Source organism: Piliocolobus tephrosceles, chromosome 20, assembly GCF_002776525.5.
Source record: "Piliocolobus tephrosceles isolate RC106 chromosome 20, ASM277652v3, whole genome shotgun sequence".
Classification (NCBI taxonomy): domain Eukaryota; kingdom Metazoa; phylum Chordata; class Mammalia; order Primates; family Cercopithecidae; genus Piliocolobus; species Piliocolobus tephrosceles.
The window spans coordinates 18,424,893-18,449,072 of NC_045453.1; the positions used below are offsets into that span (position 1 = coordinate 18,424,893).

At 39.3% G+C, this 24,180-nt stretch overlaps 2 protein-coding genes across 2 annotated transcripts; one reads left to right on the forward strand and one right to left on the reverse strand.

The window, feature by feature from the left end:
* Nucleotides 1–528: 528 nt before the first annotated feature.
* WFDC9 (WAP four-disulfide core domain 9) lies at nucleotides 529–23,963 on the reverse strand. Its single transcript, XM_023197123.2, has 5 exons — nucleotides 23,882–23,963; nucleotides 7,203–7,296; nucleotides 2,694–2,842; nucleotides 1,251–1,398; nucleotides 529–728 (listed from the first exon to the last, which is right to left on the reverse strand). The coding sequence occupies exons 3-5, from the start codon at nucleotides 2,782–2,784 to the stop codon at nucleotides 698–700; spliced, it is 270 nt and encodes an 89-aa protein (XP_023052891.1). The 5' UTR covers nucleotides 2,785–2,842; nucleotides 7,203–7,296; nucleotides 23,882–23,963; the 3' UTR covers nucleotides 529–697.
* WFDC10A (WAP four-disulfide core domain 10A) lies at nucleotides 22,260–23,867 on the forward strand. The gene is made up of 2 exons (XM_023197124.2): nucleotides 22,260–22,588; nucleotides 23,549–23,867. The coding sequence occupies exons 1-2, from the start codon at nucleotides 22,498–22,500 to the stop codon at nucleotides 23,695–23,697; spliced, it is 240 nt and encodes a 79-aa protein (XP_023052892.1). The 5' UTR covers nucleotides 22,260–22,497; the 3' UTR covers nucleotides 23,698–23,867.
* Nucleotides 23,964–24,180: the final 217 nt, after the last annotated feature.

Below are 24,180 nucleotides of genomic sequence, written 5' to 3' on the forward strand. Positions count from 1 at the left end.
AAAACAGCTAGATTATGTTTCCCAATCTCCTTTGCAAATATGCAAGACCATGTGACTATATTATGGTCAATGGAATATGGATTAAAACAATAAACTTTGCTTCTAGGCCTAGCCCTTTAAAAGCTTCTGTATGAGCCCGCATGATGCCTTTCTTTCCCTACTGCTGGTTGAATATAGAGGAACCAGTAGAGAAGCCCCTGGGAGATGACAGAGCTACAGATTTAAGGAGCTACATTTCTTGAATTATGGCAGGGATAACTGCCCACTGACCACCCTAGTGAAATGCATTGTGAATGAGAATAACCTCTCATGGGTTAACTGTATTAACCCCATGAGATTTGTATAAATCTGCTTGGATATTTGCTCCAGCAATTAACCAAACTGGTTCATTCATGGGTCTAACTGGGAAGGCAGAATTGGGCACCTCTGCTCATGATTGAATGAGAACAACTGTTGGGACTGCTGAGGATTACAATGAGAGAAATTAAGTCATAGGAAGGAATATTTTTAAAAATACGGAGAGCCCTGAGGTTGCTGTAGCAATTTATTTGACAAAAGCTTCAGGGTAAAGAGGTCAAGGAAATAGCAGAAAGGTTACTAGCTAGAACCAGTGGGTGTCCCAAGAAGGAATTAGGCAGCACTCTTCTTAGACCAGATGTTCATCCTTCAGCCCACAGTAGTGATCAATCAATAGAATCTAGGGGTTTAGCATTGATTTAAGGGGCTCTCTAGAAGAGAAAAGTTAATCAAAAGTCAGGAATCCTGGGAGAAATCCATTTCTAAAATCAATAGCACCCTGGGCCCCAGATAAAAAGGACAGCAATTTTTCTGTTAAATCAGAAGTTACCCACTTTTAAGCAATTTCCCCCAGGAAGTTTGCCAACTGAACAGACAGATAAATACTAGGTCTTCTTGGGCCTGGCTGAGAGTAGAGAGCCCATGGAGAGGCCCAACTAAGTGGTCAATAATTGGAACTTTGGATAAAGGAGGGATGTATGAACTTATGGGTGATGTTTTGAGGGAAGCAAAGGGAACTGAATAAGAGTGAAGAAAAAAAGTGGAGGACCTCATGTCGGTGTCTTGGTTTATTTTGCAGTGAGGACCAGCCTGGGTTTGGAGATAGGAGGACATTGTCTTTTGCTGCCTGTTTCTTTAATCAGGATTTGGGTGGCTGCAGTCTTTGGAATAGTGGGTAAGGAGCAGTGATGAAGCATGCCCAGGCCCTAGCCTTCCCACCCCAACCAACTCACTCATTGTCTAAGCAGATGTTTCCACAGTAGGTCCAGCAGCATGTATGATTTGGATATATACAGGTCCTTATTTTAGTACACCTTTTCTCACAGTACTTATATGGAGGCTGTACCCAGCACTGCTCAGTTTCTCTTATCATGTCTAGAACTGAGATGGAAGAAGTTAGCAGGGTCCATCTATTCACAACTCAGACAAGAAACCCTTTTTAAGCTTAACAATCCCTTCTGAAACTTGAGCTCCAAGTCACAAAGTATTTCTCTGGCTACCAAGAAAATCCCTTCCTCAAAGTATATAACCAGTGTCTTGTCACAACACCATCCTTGCATAGTCTGTGTTCCTCCATCTACATGTCCCTACAGCATTTCAGACTCTAAAGATAGGACCTGGGACACCCTGACCATATATGACACCAACCACCAAATTTATTCTCATGTAACCTTAGATTTCAGGGCCTGCAATATCCTCTAACTCCAATTTCCATAGCCAATTTGCAGAATGGGAAACTGAACCAAGGGAGAATAGAAACTTGTTTTTCTCCCCTTCTTTTTTTTTTTTTTTTTTTTTTTTTCTGAGACAGAGTCTTGCCCTGTTGCCCAGGCTGAGGTGCAATGGCACAATCTCAGCTCACTGCAACCTCCACTTCCCAGGATCAAGCAATTCTCCTGCCTCAGCCTCCCAAGTAGCTGGGATTACAGGAGCATGTCATCATGCCTGGCTAATTTTTTGTATCTTAATAGAAACAGGGTTTCACCATGTTGGCTGGGCAGTCTCGAACCCCTGACCTTTTGATCTGCCCACCTCGGCCTCCCAAAGTGCTGGGATTACAGGTCTGAGCCACCATGCCCGGCCATTTTTCTCCCCTTCTATTGTTTCCCTGATGATGCCACCTAAGCTGTCAGTCTCTCCATAAATTTCATTTATTTCCCTGGCTCACAACCTTCCTGCTCAGTGCCTTTGTTGTCCACATTTTCTTATCATATGAACCCAAACTTTGACCCACTAAGGATCCTTTATTTGTCTTTTCCATTTTTCATGTTCTAAAAGACTCTTCCCCTCCAACTAAATTAACGTGTTAAATATTACCCTTTTGTCATTCATCAAAGGCTCACCCAACTGAGGCACAAAGGTTCTGAAAATATGGGCTTGGAAGGAAGCTCTGTGTTGGTTTTTCCTCTACTGGTCTGACATTGGAAAATATTATTTCCTGCCAACTGATGTAATATAGACAAAAGATATGTTCCCTTTTCACATACCTAGGGTTGCTTTCAGAGCTGAGAGAGAAAACTTAAAGGCATTGGGAATATCTAACCTAATCTTGCTTGAATATCTCTACTTAAGGAGAGATCCTTTAAAGGCTGATTCTTGAAATGCAGACCCTGAATCAGCTACGATAGACATCCCAGAACTGGGCAGAGCACCCCCTCCCTTTTCACACCACCCACGGGGATCTCTGGTCCAGAGGCTTCCCAACACAGGCAGAAGCATCACAACTCCAGAGATGAACATGATGAGTAGAAGAATCCAGGGCTTCATGGTGGTCTCTGTGTGTGTTTGGGTTACGTTCTGGCCGAAGACAAGTCTTTTCCCAATGCTGCTAGAGGTAGAAAACGGATTGAGGAGAATAGGATAAGCAACAGGGGGAAAGTGCTTATGACTATCATGTTGTTCTTTCCCTTTCTAGTACCCAGTAGCATACCAACTAATTCCCAGGCTAGCCAGTGACTTCCCCAGGTTTCTTCTCATCTCATATTACATACCCCTTCCTTTGCAAACTTACTTCTTTTTAAAATGAATTGCTTCTTTCTGATTAAAAACAATAAATCTTCAGATTATACAATTTGTAAAACAAAAAGTACAAAGAGGAAATAAATAAGCATTAATAATTCCACCATCTAGAGATAATCAATATATGTCTACACTTTTCTGTTGTAGTCATTATTTTTCTGAAATTGGACACATCAGTGTCCTGGTATTTTATTTTAAAGCATATGTAACATGATGATATAAAGAAGTTTTAGTGAAGATCCTAAGACAAAAGGCACCAAAGCAACTTAAGAGGGAATTACAGACAGATAACAGGACTTGAGAAAAGATGATAGCTGAGAACCGTTACGGGACTCAAAACTTTAATGCACTAAGATGGTCCAAAGTTGGAGGAATTGTAGAGAGGATTTCAAAGATTTTATTGGTAAAAAGCTTTGCTCATGAAACCCAGAATGCTGCCTTCTAATTCCAAGTTGAAAAAAAAGGTTTTATGATACTACTCATTGAGCTTGCTATGTGATCCCAGAAGTCTGTGGGAACACAGTAGACTTGTGTTTGAATCATGACTGAAGACTTTAAAGGGTGACTTTAAATCTGGCCAAAGTGGCCTGTAGTAGCAGAGAAGAGGGCTCTAATTTACAAAGTATCTGAACTGTAAATGGCCAGACAACATTTGATGTCTCCAATGAACCCTTGAAATCTCCCATGAAAGAGTCAAGACCAAAAGCACAGAACCAGCTTATGATAATATCTATTATACAAGAACTTTCCTACTCCTCTTATTGGTTCGTCCTCCCTCTATCCCTAGGAGACAGAAACTTGCTTTAGTCCGGAGTGGGTGGAGGAAAGGAATAGAAAGAGCCAGAGCAGGGGGCGGGCAGTGGGGGAAAGAGATTCACCACATCCTGTTCCATAACTGGAGCTTCTGAAGGAGGGAGGAATCCATAGTTCTGAACAATTTATGGAGTTGTGACTAATTTCATGGACCTGGACATTTAACTTATTATATTGAGAAGATGTTTCATGACTGGAGAATCACATAAAATTTGCGGAGCCCTACCTAAATTTTCCTGAAGAAGCAAGGAAATAAACTAACAATTCTGAATAAAATATACAGGGAGGCAAAAATATGCTCACATCATATAAGTCGTGACAAAAATTCAGCCATAAATATTATCGTTTCCTCATATCATCAAGACCTGAATAGTGTCAATTTCTTCTTGTTATAAAAATGTTCTGATGAACCTCCTTATAGTTAAAGCTTTGGTACATATATTGTTATTTTTATAGCATGAGTTAATGAAGAAAGATTTCTAGGCAAAAGACATTGTATTTCCCAGACTTTGGATAATTGCCGCCACATTTTTCTCACTAAGGGTTAGGTTACATTTCCACCTACTGGATATCAAATGCATGTCTCTCCACCCCCTTGTTCTACTCTAGGCTATACAAAGGTAATTTTCATACCACACTATTTGCTGATGGATATTTTACAGAGGAAAGAACATGGGCTCCGGAGTCAGATAGGCTTGAACTAGAATCCTAACCCCACCAACTTCTAGCCGTGGAACCTGGGCCAGTCACATAATCCCCAGAGCCTGGCTTTCCCCATCCATATTATAGAAAAAATATCAATACTCATCTCATAGGGTCATTGGGAAGATTAAATAATATGTATGAAACACTAAGCATAGGACCTGGAATATAGTATACACTTCATAAATGTTAACTGTTAGCATTAAGCTCAGAATATCCTCCTCTAGATATCCGAAAACTATTTTCAATTGCAATTGTTTTCTTTTTACTTTTTTTTACACTTAACATTTTAATCTGCTTAGAATCTATGCCTCTGTGTGTGGAGGGAGAAGGGGAGAGTTCATTCACTTAGTAAGTACTTATTAAGTGCCTAACTATATTCCAAGTTCTAGGTATTGGAATATAGTGGTGAACAAAACAGACGAAAATTCCCCCATTCATACAGCTGGCATTCTAGTTAAACAATACAAGGAAATGCATAGACGGTAATCAGTGATAAGGAGAAAAATAAAGAAATGGAAGAAAATAAAATAGCCTGCAGCTGAGTGACAGCTGAGGGGTAAGGGGAACTGGAGTATGGGAACAGCAGAAAAATCTTAATAAAATGGAATAGATAGACATTTTCTTAACACTGTAACAATGTAACTATTGCAATCCAAAAGCCAGCATTCCACATTACAAAACTGAAAATACTCCCATTAAAATTAGAAATAGGAGAAAAAGATATGCACTATTAGGCCTACTTTTTAACATTATTTTCAAGTGTTTAAGCCACTATAATTAGAAAAGAGAAAAATTTGAACTATAAGTAACAGAAGAGTGGAAGAGGAGCCTAATTACAACTGAAACTTCCCAGCCTTCTCCCATCTACCCCCTCATTCTCTATCTGTTGCTCTACCTTTCTAGAACCAAATAGGAAGGGAAACAAGAGTCAAAGAAAAGGATAAAATTCTGACATGAATTGCATGTAACAAGGCAGTGATTTTCCCTCTGCCTGAAAGTCTTTATATTTGTTCAGAAGTTTTCAGTGAAGCAAAAGAGATTTCTCTGTGCTGTCCAGTGTGGTAGCCACTGGCCACATATGACTATTTAAACTCATTAAATTAAATCAAAATTCAGTTTCCAGTCATTTCAAGTATTCAGTGGCCACATGTAGTTAGTGGCTATTGTCCCCAAAGTCTTTCTCTGATGCGTCTCAATCCCTTCATACATGGGACGACGGGAACAATTTACATCAACCTTTGACTTCTTGTGTGTCCTATTTAATATTCCTTATTTCTCAGGAATGGAGCACTTCCATCATCACAGAAAGTTCTACTGAACAATGCTGCTCTAGATGAATCCACCAAAATGACTCTGCTCAAAAGCAGGGGTAATACTAGAAAAATTTTAAACGTGCTGAATTTTTCAAAGGAGGCTTTGAAAATGTATTCTCCTCTTAGCTTCTGTGAAATTTGGAAGGTGAAAAATACAAGTTTTAGGCACATGTCATTAGATGTATTGACTTTTAGGCAATCGTTTTTAAGAGATTTGAGCAGAGGCAAGAGCAACAACTTAACTTGGCAACTTCATTGAGTAATGCTTAGGTAAGCTGGTAGAGACACAGGTTCTTAATGGAGAAGCTTGAAGAGCAGGAATAAGCATCTAAGAGTAGAACCACCCCTCCCCCCACTCACCCCAAATATCTGATCTTCTGCAATTTAAGGGATTCTGCTTCTCCTTTCCTTTCTCTCCCTAGTCTCCTGCTCTTGCTAGCTAGCAGTGGTAAGATACCCATTCCTTGAGCCTGAGTCCTTGAGAACCTCAGAGTGTTCTTCTGATTATGTGAATACACCAGCACATGGCAAGACAGGTGAACCATGGAGATACTCTGTTATCTGCTTACAGCCAGGGATGTGAGGGATGAGGTAACTGGGTGAAAGTGGGCATGGATTTCAGTAGGCCTCTGGATTCCTGGTAACAGCCCTTTGCATAAAGAAGGAGGAATACTGATATACAGTGACAGGAACACCGTAAATCCAAAGCATTGGGTTCCATGAGGCTGTTTCTTTGTATTCCAAAATACCACCCCAGACCCAAGTTTTCCAGAGCTTTGAAATCTGTTCATTCAAACGGCCTCATTCTTACTCTAGTTTTCTTAATTTCTTACTTGCACCTTGCCCCTTAAAGATATTCAGGAATCTGAGGATGCCTAGTCCCCTTTCTGCACACCCCCAAGTGTACTAAATGATCCCAGACAAGAGAAACATCATTATGCCGAGGCTGGGTACTTCTCAACTTCTCATATACAGAGTGCTGTGAATTCTTTGGTTTTCCTGAGACAAATTGCAGGACAATTCAAAGACCCCCAGGATCAGAAAGACACAGAACTACTGCTCTCCACCAAATGTGGGATCCTGGGCTTTCCAGATAATGTTAAAGAGGAGAGTGTGCTAGATTTAGTGTCAGGAATGCTGAAATCTTATTTTGTTTCTGTCCCTTTTACCTATGGAACCTCAGACAGCTCATGTCAACCCCTCTCAATTTTCTTATTTGAACAAAAGCGACAATAATCCCTACCTCACAGGAATAGTAACACCATCTGGGCTAGGAATTATTCCAAGCAAGCCACAAATAGAAGCTCATGTATCAAGACCTTTATCCCCACCTACCTCTGAAGGTGTCTGAGTTGAGTGTCTGTAGTAACTGACTGACAGCTCTTTTGTCCGGCCTCTTATTATAAAGTTGTTTGAAGTGGGGCTCGAACTGGGGGCAGAAGAGCAGAAAAACAATGCTCAAAGGCCAAGAACTTAATGGTGATTTTGGTTGTGACCGATTTTTAATTTCTACCCAGAAACTACATGTTGGCTGTATCACAGATTCTTTCCTTTGATATTCACCCATCCAGATGTACTCAATTTTCTTAGGTGCAGGTGGGATCTTCTGATAAGCTGGGAAGAACATTGTGTACCTGGATTGCAGCTCAGGCCACCCCCAGAAGACCCAAAGTACATGTCCCCAAGGTCTTTCGCAAATAATTCTCAGTCCATTCATACGTAGGAAGTTGGGAACAGTCTACATTGACCTTTGACATCTTGTCTGTCCTATTTAACATTCCATCTTTCTCAGTATTGATTTTCTTTTACCAATAAAATCATACCATGATCTCCCAGCAAATGCCCTCTGACTTTTATGTAGCTAAAAAGAGACTGAATAGGAAGAATTTTAGAAAAAGTAGATGACCACCTAGCAAATGAAGGAAGTGACGTGACCAAATCCAGCACCAAGTTCTTGCCATGAGCTTGTTGGTTGAGGTGCAGAGGGATTTGCTCACCAAATGTCAGGGAAGGGCATTATATTGGGCACACAATACACATGATTTGGAGATCACCAGCTCATTAGAAAAGAGAACAGTCAAGTGGGCAGGAGGCAGGGACTTCCAAGGGGTAAATCTTCTCTCAAAGCCTGTCTGCAGGAATATTATATACAGTGACAGGAATGTCAATATAAAATTCTTCCCAGGATACAGGCATACCTCAGAGATATTGCAGGTTCGGTTTCAGGCTACCACAATAAAGATAATATTGCAATAAAGTGAGCCACGTACACTTTTTGGTTTCCCAGTGCATATGAAAAGTATGTTTTCCTGAAGTCTTTTATTTATAAATGTATTTAAACTAGAAAATGAAATATTTAATAGTTGAAAGTTGTTTCTCTGAAACAGCTAGTAAAATTTGCAAACTTCTGAGACAATATCTGTATATGTTTTAGTATACAACTGTACCTCTCACATTCTATACAGTTTCTAATAGTTTTCTTATGATGAATTTCATTATTACTTATTAAAATATTAAAAAGGTATGTTTACACTATGCTCTAGTCTGTCAAGTGTTCAAAAGTATTATGTATAACAAATAATGTGCATACCATAATTTTAAAATACTTTATTACTAAAACTGCGAGTATCTGAGCCTTCAACAAGTCATCATCTTTTTGCTGGTGGAGGGTCTTCCCTCAATGTTGATGGTTGTTGACTGATCAGGGTGGTGGTTGCTGAGGGTTGGGGTGACTGTGGCAATTTATTAAAATAAGACAACAATGATGTTTGCCACATCAACTGATTGATCCTCTCAAGAAAGATTTCTCCATAGCATGCAATGCTGTTTCATAGCATTTCACACACAATAGAACTTCTTTCAAAATTTCGGTCAGTCCTCTCAAACTGTGCTGCTGGTTTATCTAAGTTTATGCAATATTCTGAATCCTTTGTCATCATTCCAACAATGTTCACAGCATCTTCACCAGGAGCAGATTCCATTCAAAGAAACCACTTTCTTTGCTCATCTATAAGAAGCAACTCCTCATCCACTCAAGTTTTCTCATGAGATTGCAGCAATTCAGTCACATCTTCAGGCTGCACTTCTAATTCTCATTCTGTTGCTATTTTCATCACATTTGCAGTGACTTCCTCCACTGAAGTCTTGAAACCCTCAAAGTCATTTATAAGGGTTGGAATCAACTTCTTCCAAACTCCTGTTAATACTGCCATGCTGACCTCCTTCCATGAATCATGGTATCTAGAATAGTGAATCCTTTCCAGGAATTTTTAAATTTATTTTGCCCAGATCCATCAGGGAAATTACTATCTATGGTAGCTATAGCCTTACAAAATGTATGTCTTAATAATTTTGACTTTCAAGTCCATGGGCTGAAGAATGAATGTTGTTAGCAGGCTTGAAAACATTAATACCTTCACATAGCTCCATCAGAGCTCTTGGGTGACCACAATCTTTTTTTCTGAGCAGTAGGCCTCAACAGTGGGCTTAAAATATTCAGTATACCATGCTGTCAGCCAGGCTTTGCTGTTTCATTTATAGAACAGAGCAAGAGCAGAGTTAGCATAGTTTGCAAGGGCTCTAAGATTTTTGAAATGATAAATGAGCTTTGGCCTCAATTTTAAGTCTCCTGCTGCATTGGCCCCTAGCAAGAAAGTCAGCCTGTCTTTTGAAGTTTTGAAGCCAGGCATTGACTTCCATCTATGAAACTGCTAGATGGCATCTTCTTCCAATATAAAGCTGTTGTATCTTCACTGAAAATCTGAGGTCTATTGTAGCCACCTTCATCAATTACAGTTGACCCTTGAACAAAATGGGAGTTAGGGATACTGAACTCCTACCCAGTTGAAAATCCATGTATAGGCCGAGTGCAGTGGCTCGTGCCTGTAATTCCAGCACTTTGGGAGGCCAAAGCAGACGGATCACAAGGTCAGAAGTTCGAGACTAGCCTGGCCAATACAGTGAAACCCCATCTCTACTAAAAATACAAAAATTAGCCTGGCATGGTCGTGGGTGCCTGTAGTCCCAGCTACTCAGGAGGCTGAGGCAGGAGAATCACTTGAACCCGGGAGGCGGAGGTTGCAGTGAGCGGAGATCGTGCCACTATACTCTAGCCTAGGTGACAGAGTGAGACTCCATCTCAAAAAAAAAAGAAAAAGAAAATTCATGTATAACTTTTGACTCCTCAAAAACCTAACTACTAATAGCTCACTGTTTTATTGTTAATTTTAGAGACACAGTCTTGCTATGTTCCCTAGGCTTATCTCAAACTCCTGGCTTCAAGCGATCCTCCTTCCTCATCCTCCAGAGTAGCTAGGACTACAGACACACACCACCATGCCTGAAATGTTCTTTTTATTGAGATGGGGTCTCACTATGTTGCCCAGGCTGGTCTCAAACTACTGGCTCAAGCAATCTCCCCCCATTCAACCTCCTGAGTAACTGAAATTATAGGTATTCACCATCATGCCTGACTAATAGCCTACTGTTGACCAGAAGCCTTACTAATAACATAAATATTTGATTAACACATATTTTGTATGCTATATGTATTTTGTATAATATTTACTCTTACAAGAAAGTAAGCTAGAGGAAAATGTTATTAAGAAAATCATAAGGAAGAAAAGACATATTTACTATTTATTAAATGGAAGTGGATCATCATAAAGGTCCTTGAGGATGTGCAAATGAACCCGCACAGTTCAAGACTGTGTTGTTCAAGAGCCAGCTGTATCTTAGCTAGATCTTCTGGATAACTTGCTGCATCTTCTCCATCAGCACTTACTGCTTCACATGGCCCCTTTGTGTTATAGAGAGGTCTTCTTTCCGTAACCCTCATGAACCAACCTCTGCTAGATCCAAACTTTTCTGCTGCAACTTCCTCATCTCTCAGCCTTCATAAAATTGAAGAGTTGGGGTCTTTCTCTGGATGAGGTTTTGGCTTAAGGGAATGTTGTGGCTGGTTTGATCTTCTGTCCAGATCACTAAAACCTTCTCCATATCAGCAATAGGGCTGTTTTGCTTTTTTTATCATTCCTGTGTTCACAGAGTAGCCTTTTTAATTTCCTTCAATAACTTTTCCTTTGCATTCACAACTTGGCTGTTTGGTACAAGAGGCCTAGCTTTCAGCCTGTCTCAGCTGTTTAACATGCCTTCTTCACTAAGATTAATTGTTTTTCTAGTTTTTTATTTAAAGTGAGAAATGTGGGACTCTTCCTTTCACTTGAACATTTAGAGTCCATTGTAGGATTATTAATTGGCCTAATTTCAATATTGTTGTATCTCAGGGAATAAAGAGGCCTGAGAAGAGGGAGCAAGACTGGCAAATGACCAGTCAGCGGAGCAGTCAGAACACACACACATTTATTGTTCACCATGTTCTATGGGCACAGCTGGTGGCATTCCAAAGCAATTACAATAGTAACAACAGAAATCATTGATCACAGATCACCTTACAGATATAATGATAAGAATAATAATAATAAAGTTTGAAACACTTTGAGAATTACTAAAATGTGACACAAAGACACAAGTGAGCATGCTGTTGGAAAAATGTGCCAAAAGATTTGCTCAATGCAGGGTTGCTGCAAACCTTCAATTTGTAAAACATGCAACATCCATAAAGCAAAAATAAATTAATAAAGCAAAGTGTAATAAAATGAGGTATGCCTGTATGTTGAGTGCACTGAGGGGCAGGAAGTATATGTCTGGACTCCAGGGATTTGGCTGAGGAAGGTGGACCAGTACAGAGGCAAAGAGCTTTGGAACCAAGGTAAAAAGGTATGGGAACAAACTGAAGGAAATTTTGACAGGGACTGAAAATAGTGCCAAACCTAGAGTGATTGAATTATGGATTTCTAAGACATTTATTTATATGGCAGGAAAATGATGTTCCATGCATGACGATCATAGTCTTTTGCTCTGTGTGGTCCAGATGCTGTAGATCCTTGATGGTCTGTCTGAGGAGCACAGTCACTAATGAGTAGCTGAGGAGTGCCAAGGACTCCTGCCACTCATGATTCTGGATCAAGCTATGCAGAATTTAGGACAATTTGTACACTATTCTATTTTAGTTGAGAATTTCCCAGTGCAATATCTGAAATACTGTATCCAATAATTCTATATCCAGCAAAACTATCCTTTCCTGATGAAGGTAAAATAAAGACATTCCCAGAAAAACAAAGACTGAGAGAATTTGTTGCTAGCAGGTCTGCCTTTCAAGAAATACTAGAGAAAATCCTAAAGCTAAAAAGAAAAGACATCAGGTAGTAATGAGATCTACATTAAGAAACAAAGAGAACAGATAAAAGTAATTATGTAGGTAAATATAAAATCTGATATTAATATTTTTTAACAGATTGGAGTGACAACTGTATAAAACAATGATTATAATCATTCAATTGTATTGTTAGGCTTAAAACATAAAGATGTAATATACATGAAAAATAGCGCAGCCAGGTGTGGTGGCTCATGCTTGTAATCCCAGCACTTTGGGAGGCTGAGGCGGTTGGATTACCTGAGGTCAGGAGTTTGAGAACAGCCTGACCAACATGGTAAAACCTCGTCTCTACTAAAAATACAGAAAATTAGCCTGGTGTGGTGGTAGGTGCCTGTAATCCCAGCTACTCGGGAGGCTGAGGCAGGAGAATTACTCGAACCCAGGAGGTGGAGGTTGCGGTGAGTTGAGACCGCACCATTGCACTCCAGCCTAGGCCACAGAGCGAGACTCTGTCTCAAAAAAAAAAAAAGAAAGAAAAGAAAAGAAAAATGGCACAAAAGAGGGAGGAAGGCAGGCATGTAAGTATAGTTATGATCATCCAGTTTAAAGACTTTGTATTTTTAAGTATGAGAGCCATGGATTATTAAGTAGCATTATTTATTTTTCAGAAATACAGGATTTGCTTTTGGTGTTGATTTTCTATTTTCCTGCATTTTCAAAAGAAAATATTGTATGGCATTAATCATTTGGAATTTTTGAGACTTTCTTTGTAATCTAGGTCATTGTAACTAAGCACTCAAACCTGCTCAGTTGGGCCAGGTGCGGTGGCTCACACCAGCACTTTTGGAGGCCGAGGTGGGTGGATCGCTTGAGGCAAGGAGTTCGAGACCAGGCTGGCCAACATGAAGAAACCCCGTCTCCACTAAAATTACAAAAATTAGCTGGGTGCGGTGGCGTACACCTGTAATCCCAGCTATTTGGGAGGCCGAGGCATGAGAATCACTTGGAGCCAGGAGGCAGAGGTTGCAATGAGACAAGATAGCACCGCTGCACTCCAGCTTGGGTGACAGAGTGATACTCTGTCTCAAACAAAACAACCTGCTCAATCTACAACTTTGTATAGATAATTTATTTTCATTTATTGAGGCCGTTTTGTGTGCATGTGTGTGTGTACATATATGTTAAGGTTTCTTGATCTGTTTTTTCTTTACCAATATAAAATATTCTTGTCTAAATTGTGTAGTGTTCTCTATGTTGAATGTTAATTATATTGTATGATATTTAAATTGTTATATCATCTTTCTTTTTAATTCATATTTGGTGGAACATCCTTTTTTATTCCTTTATTTTAAATTACTTCTTTACTTTTGGGAAACCACACATTGTTAAATCATTTAAAATTTTTAATCTGAGAGTCTCTGTCTTTTAATAAATGTCTCTAACCCATTTACCTTTAATAAATATTCTTATAGAAAACAATCTTATATTAGGGCCTATCTCTGGCATCTTATTTCATATTTTTTATTTATCATGCTTTTTAAATATTTGTTTTTATTTCTCTCTTCAGACATCTATTGGATGGATGAAATATCTTCTACTATTTTAAAAGCCATTATTGTATTCCGATTCCTCAGAGGATTTTTTATTTAAGCCCACATTACTTTTCCATATAGTCTTAAAGATTTCCAAAACTTGTAAGTTTTCCTAAAATAAGACAGCTCTTTCAGTATGCTAACTGTGCCCTTTGGTTTACCTTCTGACCTTGTTGATATTTCCTAGACGGTTTTTAGTTCATGATTATAATGGATATTGGTGTTTTATTCTCTTATTCTTTCTATCTCTTCCTTCTACTTTGTTCTTAATCCCTAAATTTTTAGACAACACCAAAGTTTATGAATTGACGTCTCACTGTGTAAAATTGCTGACATGGCAGGCCTGTAGTTGCTATCTTTACAAATCCTGCTTACAAGGTTGGCTCTTGGTTGGCATCTATAAGCCTGAATTTTGAGAAAGTTCCCATTGTTCTCAGAACAAACAAGTATGGCTCTCTGTGCCTCAACCGTTTGTACAAACAACGTGGTTTATGGTAGATATCTGCTTTTACTTTGGGAGTCTGGAATTTTGGTATATGCTAGGCAGAAGCTGCTATATGACCAGCCCCCAATAGAAACCCTGGACACTATGTTTGTCTCTCATGAGCTCCCCTGGTAGACAACACTTCACACATGTTGTCACAACTGATGAATGGGGGAATTCAGCATGCCCTATGTGACTCCACTGGTCAATGGGAGAAGACACTTGGAAGTATGCACTTGATTTCCTCTGGACTTTGCCCCTTGCACCTTTTCCCTTTGTTGACTTTGCTTTGTAGCCTTTCACTGTAATAAATCATAGCTGCAAGAAAAACTATATGCTGAGTCCTGTGAGTCCTCCTAGCAAAGCACTGAACCTGGGAATAGCCTTGGGAACCCCCAGCGTATTCACTCATTTTGCCCATATACTTTTGTACAGTCATTCTAGATTTATTTTCCTAGTGGAGCACATCCTTCAATCAGGATTTCAAAAAGGGTCTTTGTGTGGTAAGCATTCTGATGCTTTGTATGTCTTAGAATAATTTTATTGTGCCCTCATATTTTAAAAGTTCAGGATGTAAATTTTCACTTGAAAAGTTTTTACCTTAAACATATTGAAAATGCTACTCTATTGATTTATTGTCCTATTGTCACTATTTGAAAGTGTAATCTCAGTCTGATTATTTTTTTCTTTGGATGATCTATTCTTTCTCTATAGAATATTTTAAAATTTCTTTGTATTTGATGTTCCTACATTTTATAATGTGGCTAGATATGCTAGTTTTCTTATTCTATTCTTTTATGATCATTTCCAGTCTGAGCTCTTTAATAGTTCTTTAATTTGGGGCAAATTTAATGCATTGTTTCGTTAAATATTTTTTAACCTGCTAAATCTTTTTCTTTTAGAACTACTATTTAGATGTTTATACTTACACCTCTCACTTCCACATACCTTAATCTTCTTTTTAATTTTGAAACAATCTTAAAGTAGGAGAAAAGCTGAAAGTACAGTAAAAATAACTTTTCTTTTCCCTGAAACATTTGAGAGTAAGTTGCTTACTGGTGCCCAATCACCCCCAATGCTGTCATATACATTTTCTATAAAGAAAGACAAGTTCTTCTACATAAACACAACATAGCCATCAAAATCCAGAAATAAATGATGCCAATATCTACACTAATCTATTTAAATATATTAATTATGTCTATTTTATGCATCATTTTAATTAATTCTGTATTATTTGCTATCAGTCATTCAGTGTGAGGGCAGAAACATTTCATCTAAATGTGATGTTCACTGCTAGGTTTGATTTGAAGGCCAAAAGGAAGCATAGGTTTGTTACTCTCATTCCATTAACCAACTCTACTTGATGGGGGAGGTGACACAAACCTACACAGATTTGGCTTGTCAAACCTAAAACAGTTTAGGTTAAGTTAAGCTGAGTGTGCACGTTTGAGAAATAGCTCAGGAGTGAGGGGGAAACTAATGGATGGGACCAGCTGACAATCTAACTGTGAAGATCTGGGTAAAACACTCAGAGAGAAATTCAGAGGAGCCCGAGCTGATACATTTCATTTTAATGGTCATAAAATTATTCACCAAGAAAGACAAAATTAGGCCAGGAAAATGGCAAACAGATAGAAGCTTCAAGGATTTGGGGATTGTTACAAAGATCCCAAAATTAATCTGGATTTTCTTGCATCTTTATTTCAGATGGCACATCAAGCAACTCCTCTTATTCCTTTCTGTTTAAGCAGAAAAATCAGATCTGTGGCATAGGTTTTGAATGTTTTTAGGCCAGGCGTGGTGGCTCATGCCTGTAATCCTAACGCTTTGGGAGGCCAAGGAAGGTGGACCACCTAAGATCAGGAGTTCAGGACCAGCCTGGCTAACATGGTGAAAACCCATCTCTACCAAAAATACAAAAGTTAGCCAGGTGTGGTGGCGGGCACTTATAATCCCAGCTACTCAGGAGGTTGAAGCAGGAGAATCACTTTAACTCGGGGGGCAGAGGCTGCAGTGAGCCGAGATCGTGCCACTTCACTCCAGCCTGGGCAAGAAGAGTGAAACTCCCTCTCAAAAAAAAAAAAAAGTTTTTAAATTGACAAGTAGTAATTTTACTTATTTATGTGATACATAGTGATGTTTCAATATGTATAATGTATAGTGATCAGATCAAGGTAATTAGCATACCCGTCATCTCAAACATTTATCATTTCTTTGTGTTAGGAACATTCAGTATCTTCCTTCTAGCTATTTGAAATTATATAATAAATTATTTTTATATATGCTCATCCTACAGTGCTATAGAACACTAGAATTTATTCCTCCTGTCCAGCTATGACATTATATCCTTTAACAAATCTCTCCCACTGGGCGCAGTGGTTCACACCTGTAATCCCAGCACGTTGGAAGGCTAAGGCAGGCGGATCACAAGGTCAGGAGTTCGAGACCAGCCTGACCAGCATGGTGACACACCGGTCTCTACTAAAAATACAAAAATTGGCCAGGCATGGTGGCGCGTGCCTGTAGTCCCAGCTACTCGGGAGGCTGAGGCAGGAGAATCGCTTGAACCTGGGAGGTAGAAGTTGCAGTGAGCCAAGATCGCCCCACTGTACTCCAGCCTGAGCAACAGAGTGAGAGTCTATCTCAAAAAAAAAAAAAAAAAACTCTCCCGATCTTCCCCTTCCCACTACGCTTCCCAGCTTCCAGTACCTGCTGTTCTACTTTTTACTTCCATGAGATCGACATTTTTCCAGATATGAGTGAGAATATGTGTTGTTTAATTTTCTGTTCCTAGCTATTTCACAGAACATAAAGTCCTCCAGTTTCAGCCATGGTGCCATGAACAACAGGATTTTATTCCTTTTTATGGCTGAATAGGATTGTATTGTGTATATATATCATATTTGCTTTCTCCATTCCTCTTAGACACCTAAGTTGAGTCTGTATCTTGGCTATTGTGAATAGTGGTTTTTTTTTTTTTTTTTTTTTTGCAATAAACATGGTGGTACATATGTTGATATGCTGATTTCCTTTCCTTTGGATAAATGCCTAGTAGTGGGATTGCTGGGTCATAAGCCTACACATAGTGGAGTTCTATGTGTAGGCTTTTGAGAAATTGAGATACCATTCTCCATAGTGACTGTACTAATTTGTATTTCCACCAACAGTGTATAACAGTTCCCCTTTCTCCACATGGTCAACAGCACTTGTTATTTTTTGTAATTTTCTTATTATTGGAGCAATCTCACTGGTGTGGACGATACCTCATTATAGTTTTCACTTGCATTTCCCTGATGATTAGTGATGTTGAGAGAACAATGAAAAGTCATTTTTTCATATATTTGTTGGTCATTTGTATGTCTTCTTTTGTGAATTCTGTTCAGATCATTTGCCCATTTTTTAAATTGGATTGTTTGTGTTTTTGTTGTTGACATGTTTGAGTTTCTTGTATATTCTGGATATTAATCCCCTGTCAAATGAATAGTGTATTAGTTTATTCTCACATTGCTATCAAGATATTACCTGAGACTGGGTAATTTATAAACAAAAGAGGTTTAATTTACTCACAGTTCCACATGGCTGGGGAGGCCTCAGGAAACTTAAAATCATGTCAGAAGGCAAAGGGGAAGCAAGGCACGTCTTACATGGTGGCAGGAGAGAGCTCATGCAGGGGAAACTGCACCTTTTAAACAATCAGATCTCATGACAACTCCCTCACTATCACAAGAACAGCATGGGGAAAACTGCCCTTATGATCCAATCACCTCCTATCAGATCCCTCCCTCCACACATGGGGATTAGAGTTTGAGATGAGATTTGGGTGGAGACACAGAGCCAAACCATATCAAATACTTTGAAAACATTTTCTCTCATTCTGTAGATTGTCTTTTCAATCTGTTGATTGTTTCCTTTGCTGTGCAGCAGCTTTTTAGTTTGATATAATCCAATATACCTATTTTTGCTTTTGTTGCCCATGGTTTTGAGATCTTACATTAAAAATCTTTTTGTAAGATCATGAAATGTCTTGCAGTGTTTCCCCTATGTTTTCTTCTAGTAGTTTTACAGTTTCAGGTTTTACCTTTAGACCTTTGATCCATTTTTAGCTGATTTTTGTATAGAGTGAGAGGTGAAGGTCTAATTTCATTAGTCTGCATATGGATATCCAGTTTTCCTAGCACCATTTACTGAAGAGACTATCCTTTCCCCAGTGAGTGTTCTTGGCAGCTTTGTCAAAAATCAGTTGGCTATAGACACATGGAGTTATTTCTAGGTTCTCTATTCTCTCTTTTTTTTTTTTTTTTTTTCTTTTGAGATAGAGTCTTGCTCTTGTTGCCCAGGCTGGAGTACAGTGGCGCAATCTCAGCTCACTGCAACCTCTGCTTCCCATGTTCAAGTGATTCTCCTGCCTCAGCCTCCGGAGTAGAGTAGCTGGGACTACAGGCATGCACCACCATGTTCGTCTAATTTTTGTACTTTTAGTAGAGACAGGGTTTTGCTATGTTGGCCAGGCTGATCTCGAACACCTGACCTCACATGATCCACCTGCCTTGGTCTCCCAAAGTGCTGGGATTACAGGCTTGAGCCACTGCCCCTGGCCCTAAGTTATCTATTCTATTCCATTAGTCTATGTGTCTGTTTTTATGCCAGTGCCATGCTATTTTGGTTACTACAGCTTGGTAGTATATTTAGAAGTCTTGAAGCCTGTTCCCTCCAGCTTTGTTCTTTTTGTTAAGGATTGCTTTGGCTATTCTGGGATGTTTGTGGTTCCATACATATTTTAGGATTTATTTTATATTACTGTGAAGAATGTCACTGGTATTTTAATAGGGATTGCACTGACTCTGTAGATGGTTTGGGGTAGTGTGGTAATTTTAACATTATTAATTCTTTCCATCCATGAGCATGGGAAGTTTTTCCATTTGTTTGTATCCTCTTCAATTTCTTTTATCAGTGTTTTGTAGTTTTCAATGTAGAAGTCTTTTATCTCCTTGGTTAAATTTATTCCTAAGTATTTGTTTGTAGCTGTTATAAATGGGATTGCCCTCTTGGTCTCTTTTTTTAGCTGGCTTATTGTGCAGAGAAACACCACTGACTTGTATGTTTATTTTGTATCCTGTAACTTTACTGAATTTGTTTATGAGTTCTTCAAGTTTCTTGGTAGAGTCTTTAAAGTTTTCTCTACATAAGAGCTCATCTGCAAATAGGGTAAATGTGACTTCCTCTTTTCCAAATGTAATGTCCTTCATTGTTTTCTCTTTCATGATTGATCTAACTAGGACTTCCAGTACTATGTTGAATAAGAGTGGGTAAAGTGAGCAGCATGCTCATGGAGGCAGATGGAAGCTCCCTAGCCTTTCCCCCATATCTTCTTTCAGTTCTTAGAGGAAAAGTTTTCAGCTTTCCCCATTAAGTACATTGTTAGCTGTGGGTTTGTCATATATGATCTTTATTATGTGGAGGTGCTTTCCTTTCATACATAGTTTATTGAAAGTTTTTATCATAAAGTGGTGTTGAATTTTATCAAATGCTTTTTCTGTATCTACTGAGATTACCATATGGTTTTGTCTCTGATTCTGTTGATGTGAAGTATCACATTTATTGATGTGTCTACATTGAGCCATTCTTGCATTCCTATGATAAATCCCACTTGATCATGCTACATTATCTTTTTGTTGTGTTGTTGAATTGGGTTTGTTAGTATTTTGTTGAGGATTTTTGCACCTGTTTTCATCAGGAATATTGGCCTGTGGGTTTCTTTATGTTGTCTTGTTGTTGTCTGGTTTTGGTATTAAGGTTATGCAGGCCTCATAAAAGTGAGCTAAGAAGAATTCCCTCTGCATCAATTTTTTGGAATAGTTTGAGAAGAATTGGTATTAATTTATATTTAAAGGGTCATAGAATTTGGTGGTAAAGTCATATGGTTCTGGACTTTTGTTTTGGGGGAGACTTTTTATCACGGATTCAATCTCCTTACTTGTTATTTGTCTGTTCAGGTTCTTCTATTTCTTTTTGGTTCAGTGTTGGTAGGTTGTGTGTGTCCAAGAATTTATCCATTTCCTCTAGGTTTTTGAATTATAAAGAATATCACATAGGACACAGAGGAAGAGGTGCATAAGGTGAGATATGGGGGAAAGGCTAGAGAGCTTCTATGCCTTCCATGAGCATGCTGCTCTCCAACAACCTCTAAGTGTTCAGTGGTAGCCATCTGGAAGCTCCGACTTATAAATTTTATTTTGAAATTTCTGTTCAGTTTCGAGTAATTGTCTTTTTTTAGACTAATTTCTAATTATTTCCATTATAGTCTGAAACTGTGTCCTTTATGATATAATTATTTAAAATTTTGTTCAGACTTTTTTGTAGCCTAATATATAGTCACTTTTTGTACGTTTTATTTGTGCTTGAGAAAAATGTATTGCTTTACTTTTTCTGTGCAGACTTCTGTATATTTTAATTAAGTCAAGCTTGTTAATCATAATGTTCAAATTACTAAATGTAATTTAGTAATTTACTAATGTTCTTTACTAAATTTACTACTCTATCAATAATTTGAAAGTATAAAGACCTTCTATATACCCATAAATCCTTCCCCTTATAAATTTGTCAATACTTGAGCCTGCCACAATGTTGACTAGACTGCTTTAACAGAAAGCCTCCATCACATAATGGCTGAAATACAATATACTTTTTTGTTTCTTGCTCAAATAATAATTCAAGATGAGTATTCTAAAACAATGGGTATCCCTTTTTTCATGTGATAAAAGGAGTCAAGGACCCAGGCTCCTTTCATCTTTTGGCTTCACTAGGCTCTAGAACCTTGTTTTCATCTATACTGAGCTGGTGGAAAAGAAAGAGTGTGAAAGAGACTTGCCATCTTCTTAGGGTCTTGATCTAGTAGTGACAAGTCTGTTAGCCGAAATATTTACATTGTGGCACTGGCTGCAAGGGGGTTGGGTAAGGAAAATGCAGCTTCTGTCTGAGATGATGATTCTCCTCTACATAACCCCTCTTTGCTAGGATAATTATGACGGCGTCCAATCTCTACATTGTTCATTTATGAGTGGACAAAAAGTAAAACTAGGAAAGAGAGAGCCTTTGGGAAGGGTCAAACACCACTCTCTAAACTATAGGTACAAATATCAGAATTTTTGAATTATAAAGGATATCACAAAGGACACAGAGGAAGAGGTGCATAAGGTGAGATATGGGGAAAGGCTATAGAGCTTCCTTTGAATGTAAATTACAACTGTGGACTGAAGGAGACTGCATTAGGAGTTCAGAATGTCAGAATGAGGTTCAAATCTTTAGAAGATTATCATCATCAGAGGAAGAGGGTGATCTTCTTCCCAGCTTCCATGCCTATTGGGAGTCTAGTGACCCCAGATTGTCCCCTCTCTCTCCTATTAGGGAAGAAGAAACATCTTCACTTCTGAGAGTTCATTTTCTTCATGATATCCAAGGTCAGTGACCACCTCCTCCTGGACAGCCTGCCAAGACTTTGACTGATAGGTCTCTCCTCCTGTCTGAGCTCTAAGATATTTACTATGTTTCCCCATTAGCTTTTCTGTCCCATGCCCTACAATCGTCTCTCTTTCTGTGTGTATATGTGTATTTAAATTTGTATATGTGTATGTGTGTATGTGTTTATATATGTTTATATATGAAACAGATACTTGCTCTTTCACTCAGGAATTCTAGCTCTCTTAGTCTAAAGAAATAAAAGATTTATAAATAAAGATGTTCAATATGACATTCTTTAGATTATTAGCAATCAGTACAATACAAATACTTGATTATTAGCATTTAAGTGAGAGCTGTGCAATTATGAAAATCCACATTTTGAGAAATACTTACATGATTAAATGAGGGTGGCAAAAATAGGTAACAAAAGATGTTTATATTAAAAGGATTGTTTATATTAAACATGGAGAGCAACTAAAAGATAATGCAATGAAACATCAGTTAATTCTAAGCAACTCTTTCTAAAAATATATTTTTCTTTTCTTTTTTCCATAAAACATTTTGTAGTTAGGAAGCAGAAATAAATGATATCTTTCATTCTATCAGCAAGAACACAAGACTGGTAATGTGAGAGGAGGAGGCGTCATTCCTGCAGAAGCCCTATCCCACGTGAAGAAGGACAGGGCTAGGGGCAAACAAAAGGAGGAAGCCAAGACTCTCTTGCTGTGCCCCGACTTGGCCAGTGGAGGCAGTGAGGAGCTAAAGATCATTCCTTCTTTCTTTCCTTCACTCTCCACCGGCAGCTCTGCAGGGAAGTCTGTGACAACCTGGTCAGATATTAGGGCCCACGCTCTGGCCCACGCTCTGGTCAGAGTCATGCCATCCCAGACTCTGCTGCCTGTCCTGGTTCTCTGTGTGTTGCTGCTGCAGGCCCAGGGAGGATACCGTGACAAGAAGAGGATGCAGAGTAGGTGATGGGCCGCTGAATGGGTGAGGGGGAATTGGGTAGGAGGAATGGAGGGCCTGTGTCCAGTCTGAGTAGGACCTAGGAGTTGAAAACTCTCTGCATATCCAGCTCTGACCACAATGTTGTGTAGACTCTGGACTGTCCCAAACCATGGCCCTCCAGCCCCTTAGCTGGCCCTGGGTATAGTAATGGGAATGAAGAAGAAACCTACATATTTTGCTGTTCCTTCTCAATACTTAGAGATAAATGGCACATACCATAGTGAAAGCTACACCAGGGCTGAGAATCCAGTAGGAAAGCAAGACAATTAGTTGATTTATGCACATTTGTGAAGAGTAAAGATTCAGAAGTGGTTATGACAGTAGGTGTAGGTGTAGAATGGATATAAGTGTAGGGAAATAGGACATAAGACAAGCAAAAGTTGGGGTACACAGACCCAAGTTAAGGTTATCATCAAACAGACAAGGAGAGTGGTGGTGGAAAGGAAACTAAAGAAGGGGCAGGAAGACTAGAGACAGTGACAGTGAGCAGAAGAGAAGGAGAGAAAAGAGGCAAGTTGATCCTCATCTCTGAATTCTACTACTCAGAGACTAGGAGAGGGTTTGAAAGACATCTCATGTTTCTTTGAGCTCTCAGGATCAGACTGTAGATTCTATGGTGGTGACTTCACCAAGGCCGTGGCTAGTAAGGGAGATGGAGTTCTGATTGCTGATGTATGGAGAAGGTCCAGGAAGTCCAGGCATTGTGGTCTATTGGGGTAAGATGTACAGTGGAGAGACAGGATTTAAAATATGACCAATCACTAGGATTTGGTGATGGGCAGGAAGGTAGTTCTATGAAGAAGGAATCCAGGAGTGTCATGAGTGAGACCTGGGTTCAAGGGTCTTGGAGGAAGCTTTAGCTTGAGAAAAATGTTCTCTAGGAAGCTGCATTTATTTACCCTTCTATCCTCCTTTTCAGAAACACAGCTATCCCCAGAAATTAAAGTCTGCCAGCAACGGCCTAAACTATATCTATGCAAACGCTTCTGTGAATCTCACCGAGACTGTCAAGCAAATAACATATGCTGTTCTACCTACTGTGGGAATGTTTGCATGAGCATCTTGTGAGTGGGAGAGTGGGCTGGGATGTGCATCCTGCTTCCCGACTCCTCTATCCAAGACTGTGCCCACATCCGAAGCACAAGGACTTCAAGTCACCAGCATAAGAACATCAACAGGAACACCGCCCTCCCTACTGTCTGAACTCCTTGTCCCTGTCAAATAAACCAGAACAAATGTTCAGGGATCCTGCCTCTTTCACTGCCACTACAGGTGATCACTGAGAGCCCACTGTAGCCCCCACAGATGCCCCACTCGTCTTGTGTCCTGGTGTTCGATTTCTCTCCCTGACTGTGCTTCTCTACCCTCCCTCTCCCTCTTTGGCCCATGTATCCCCGCCAGCCCTCAGGAGGCCCAGCCCCTTGCTGTTTTGCTCACTGAACCAGTACTCCCAGGGGAAGAAACTGTTCATATGCAGCATCTCCCAATGCTAAGGAGAACATTTCTCACCCTTGAGTCAGAAGGACCCAGTAAGCATGAGATGGGTGGCAG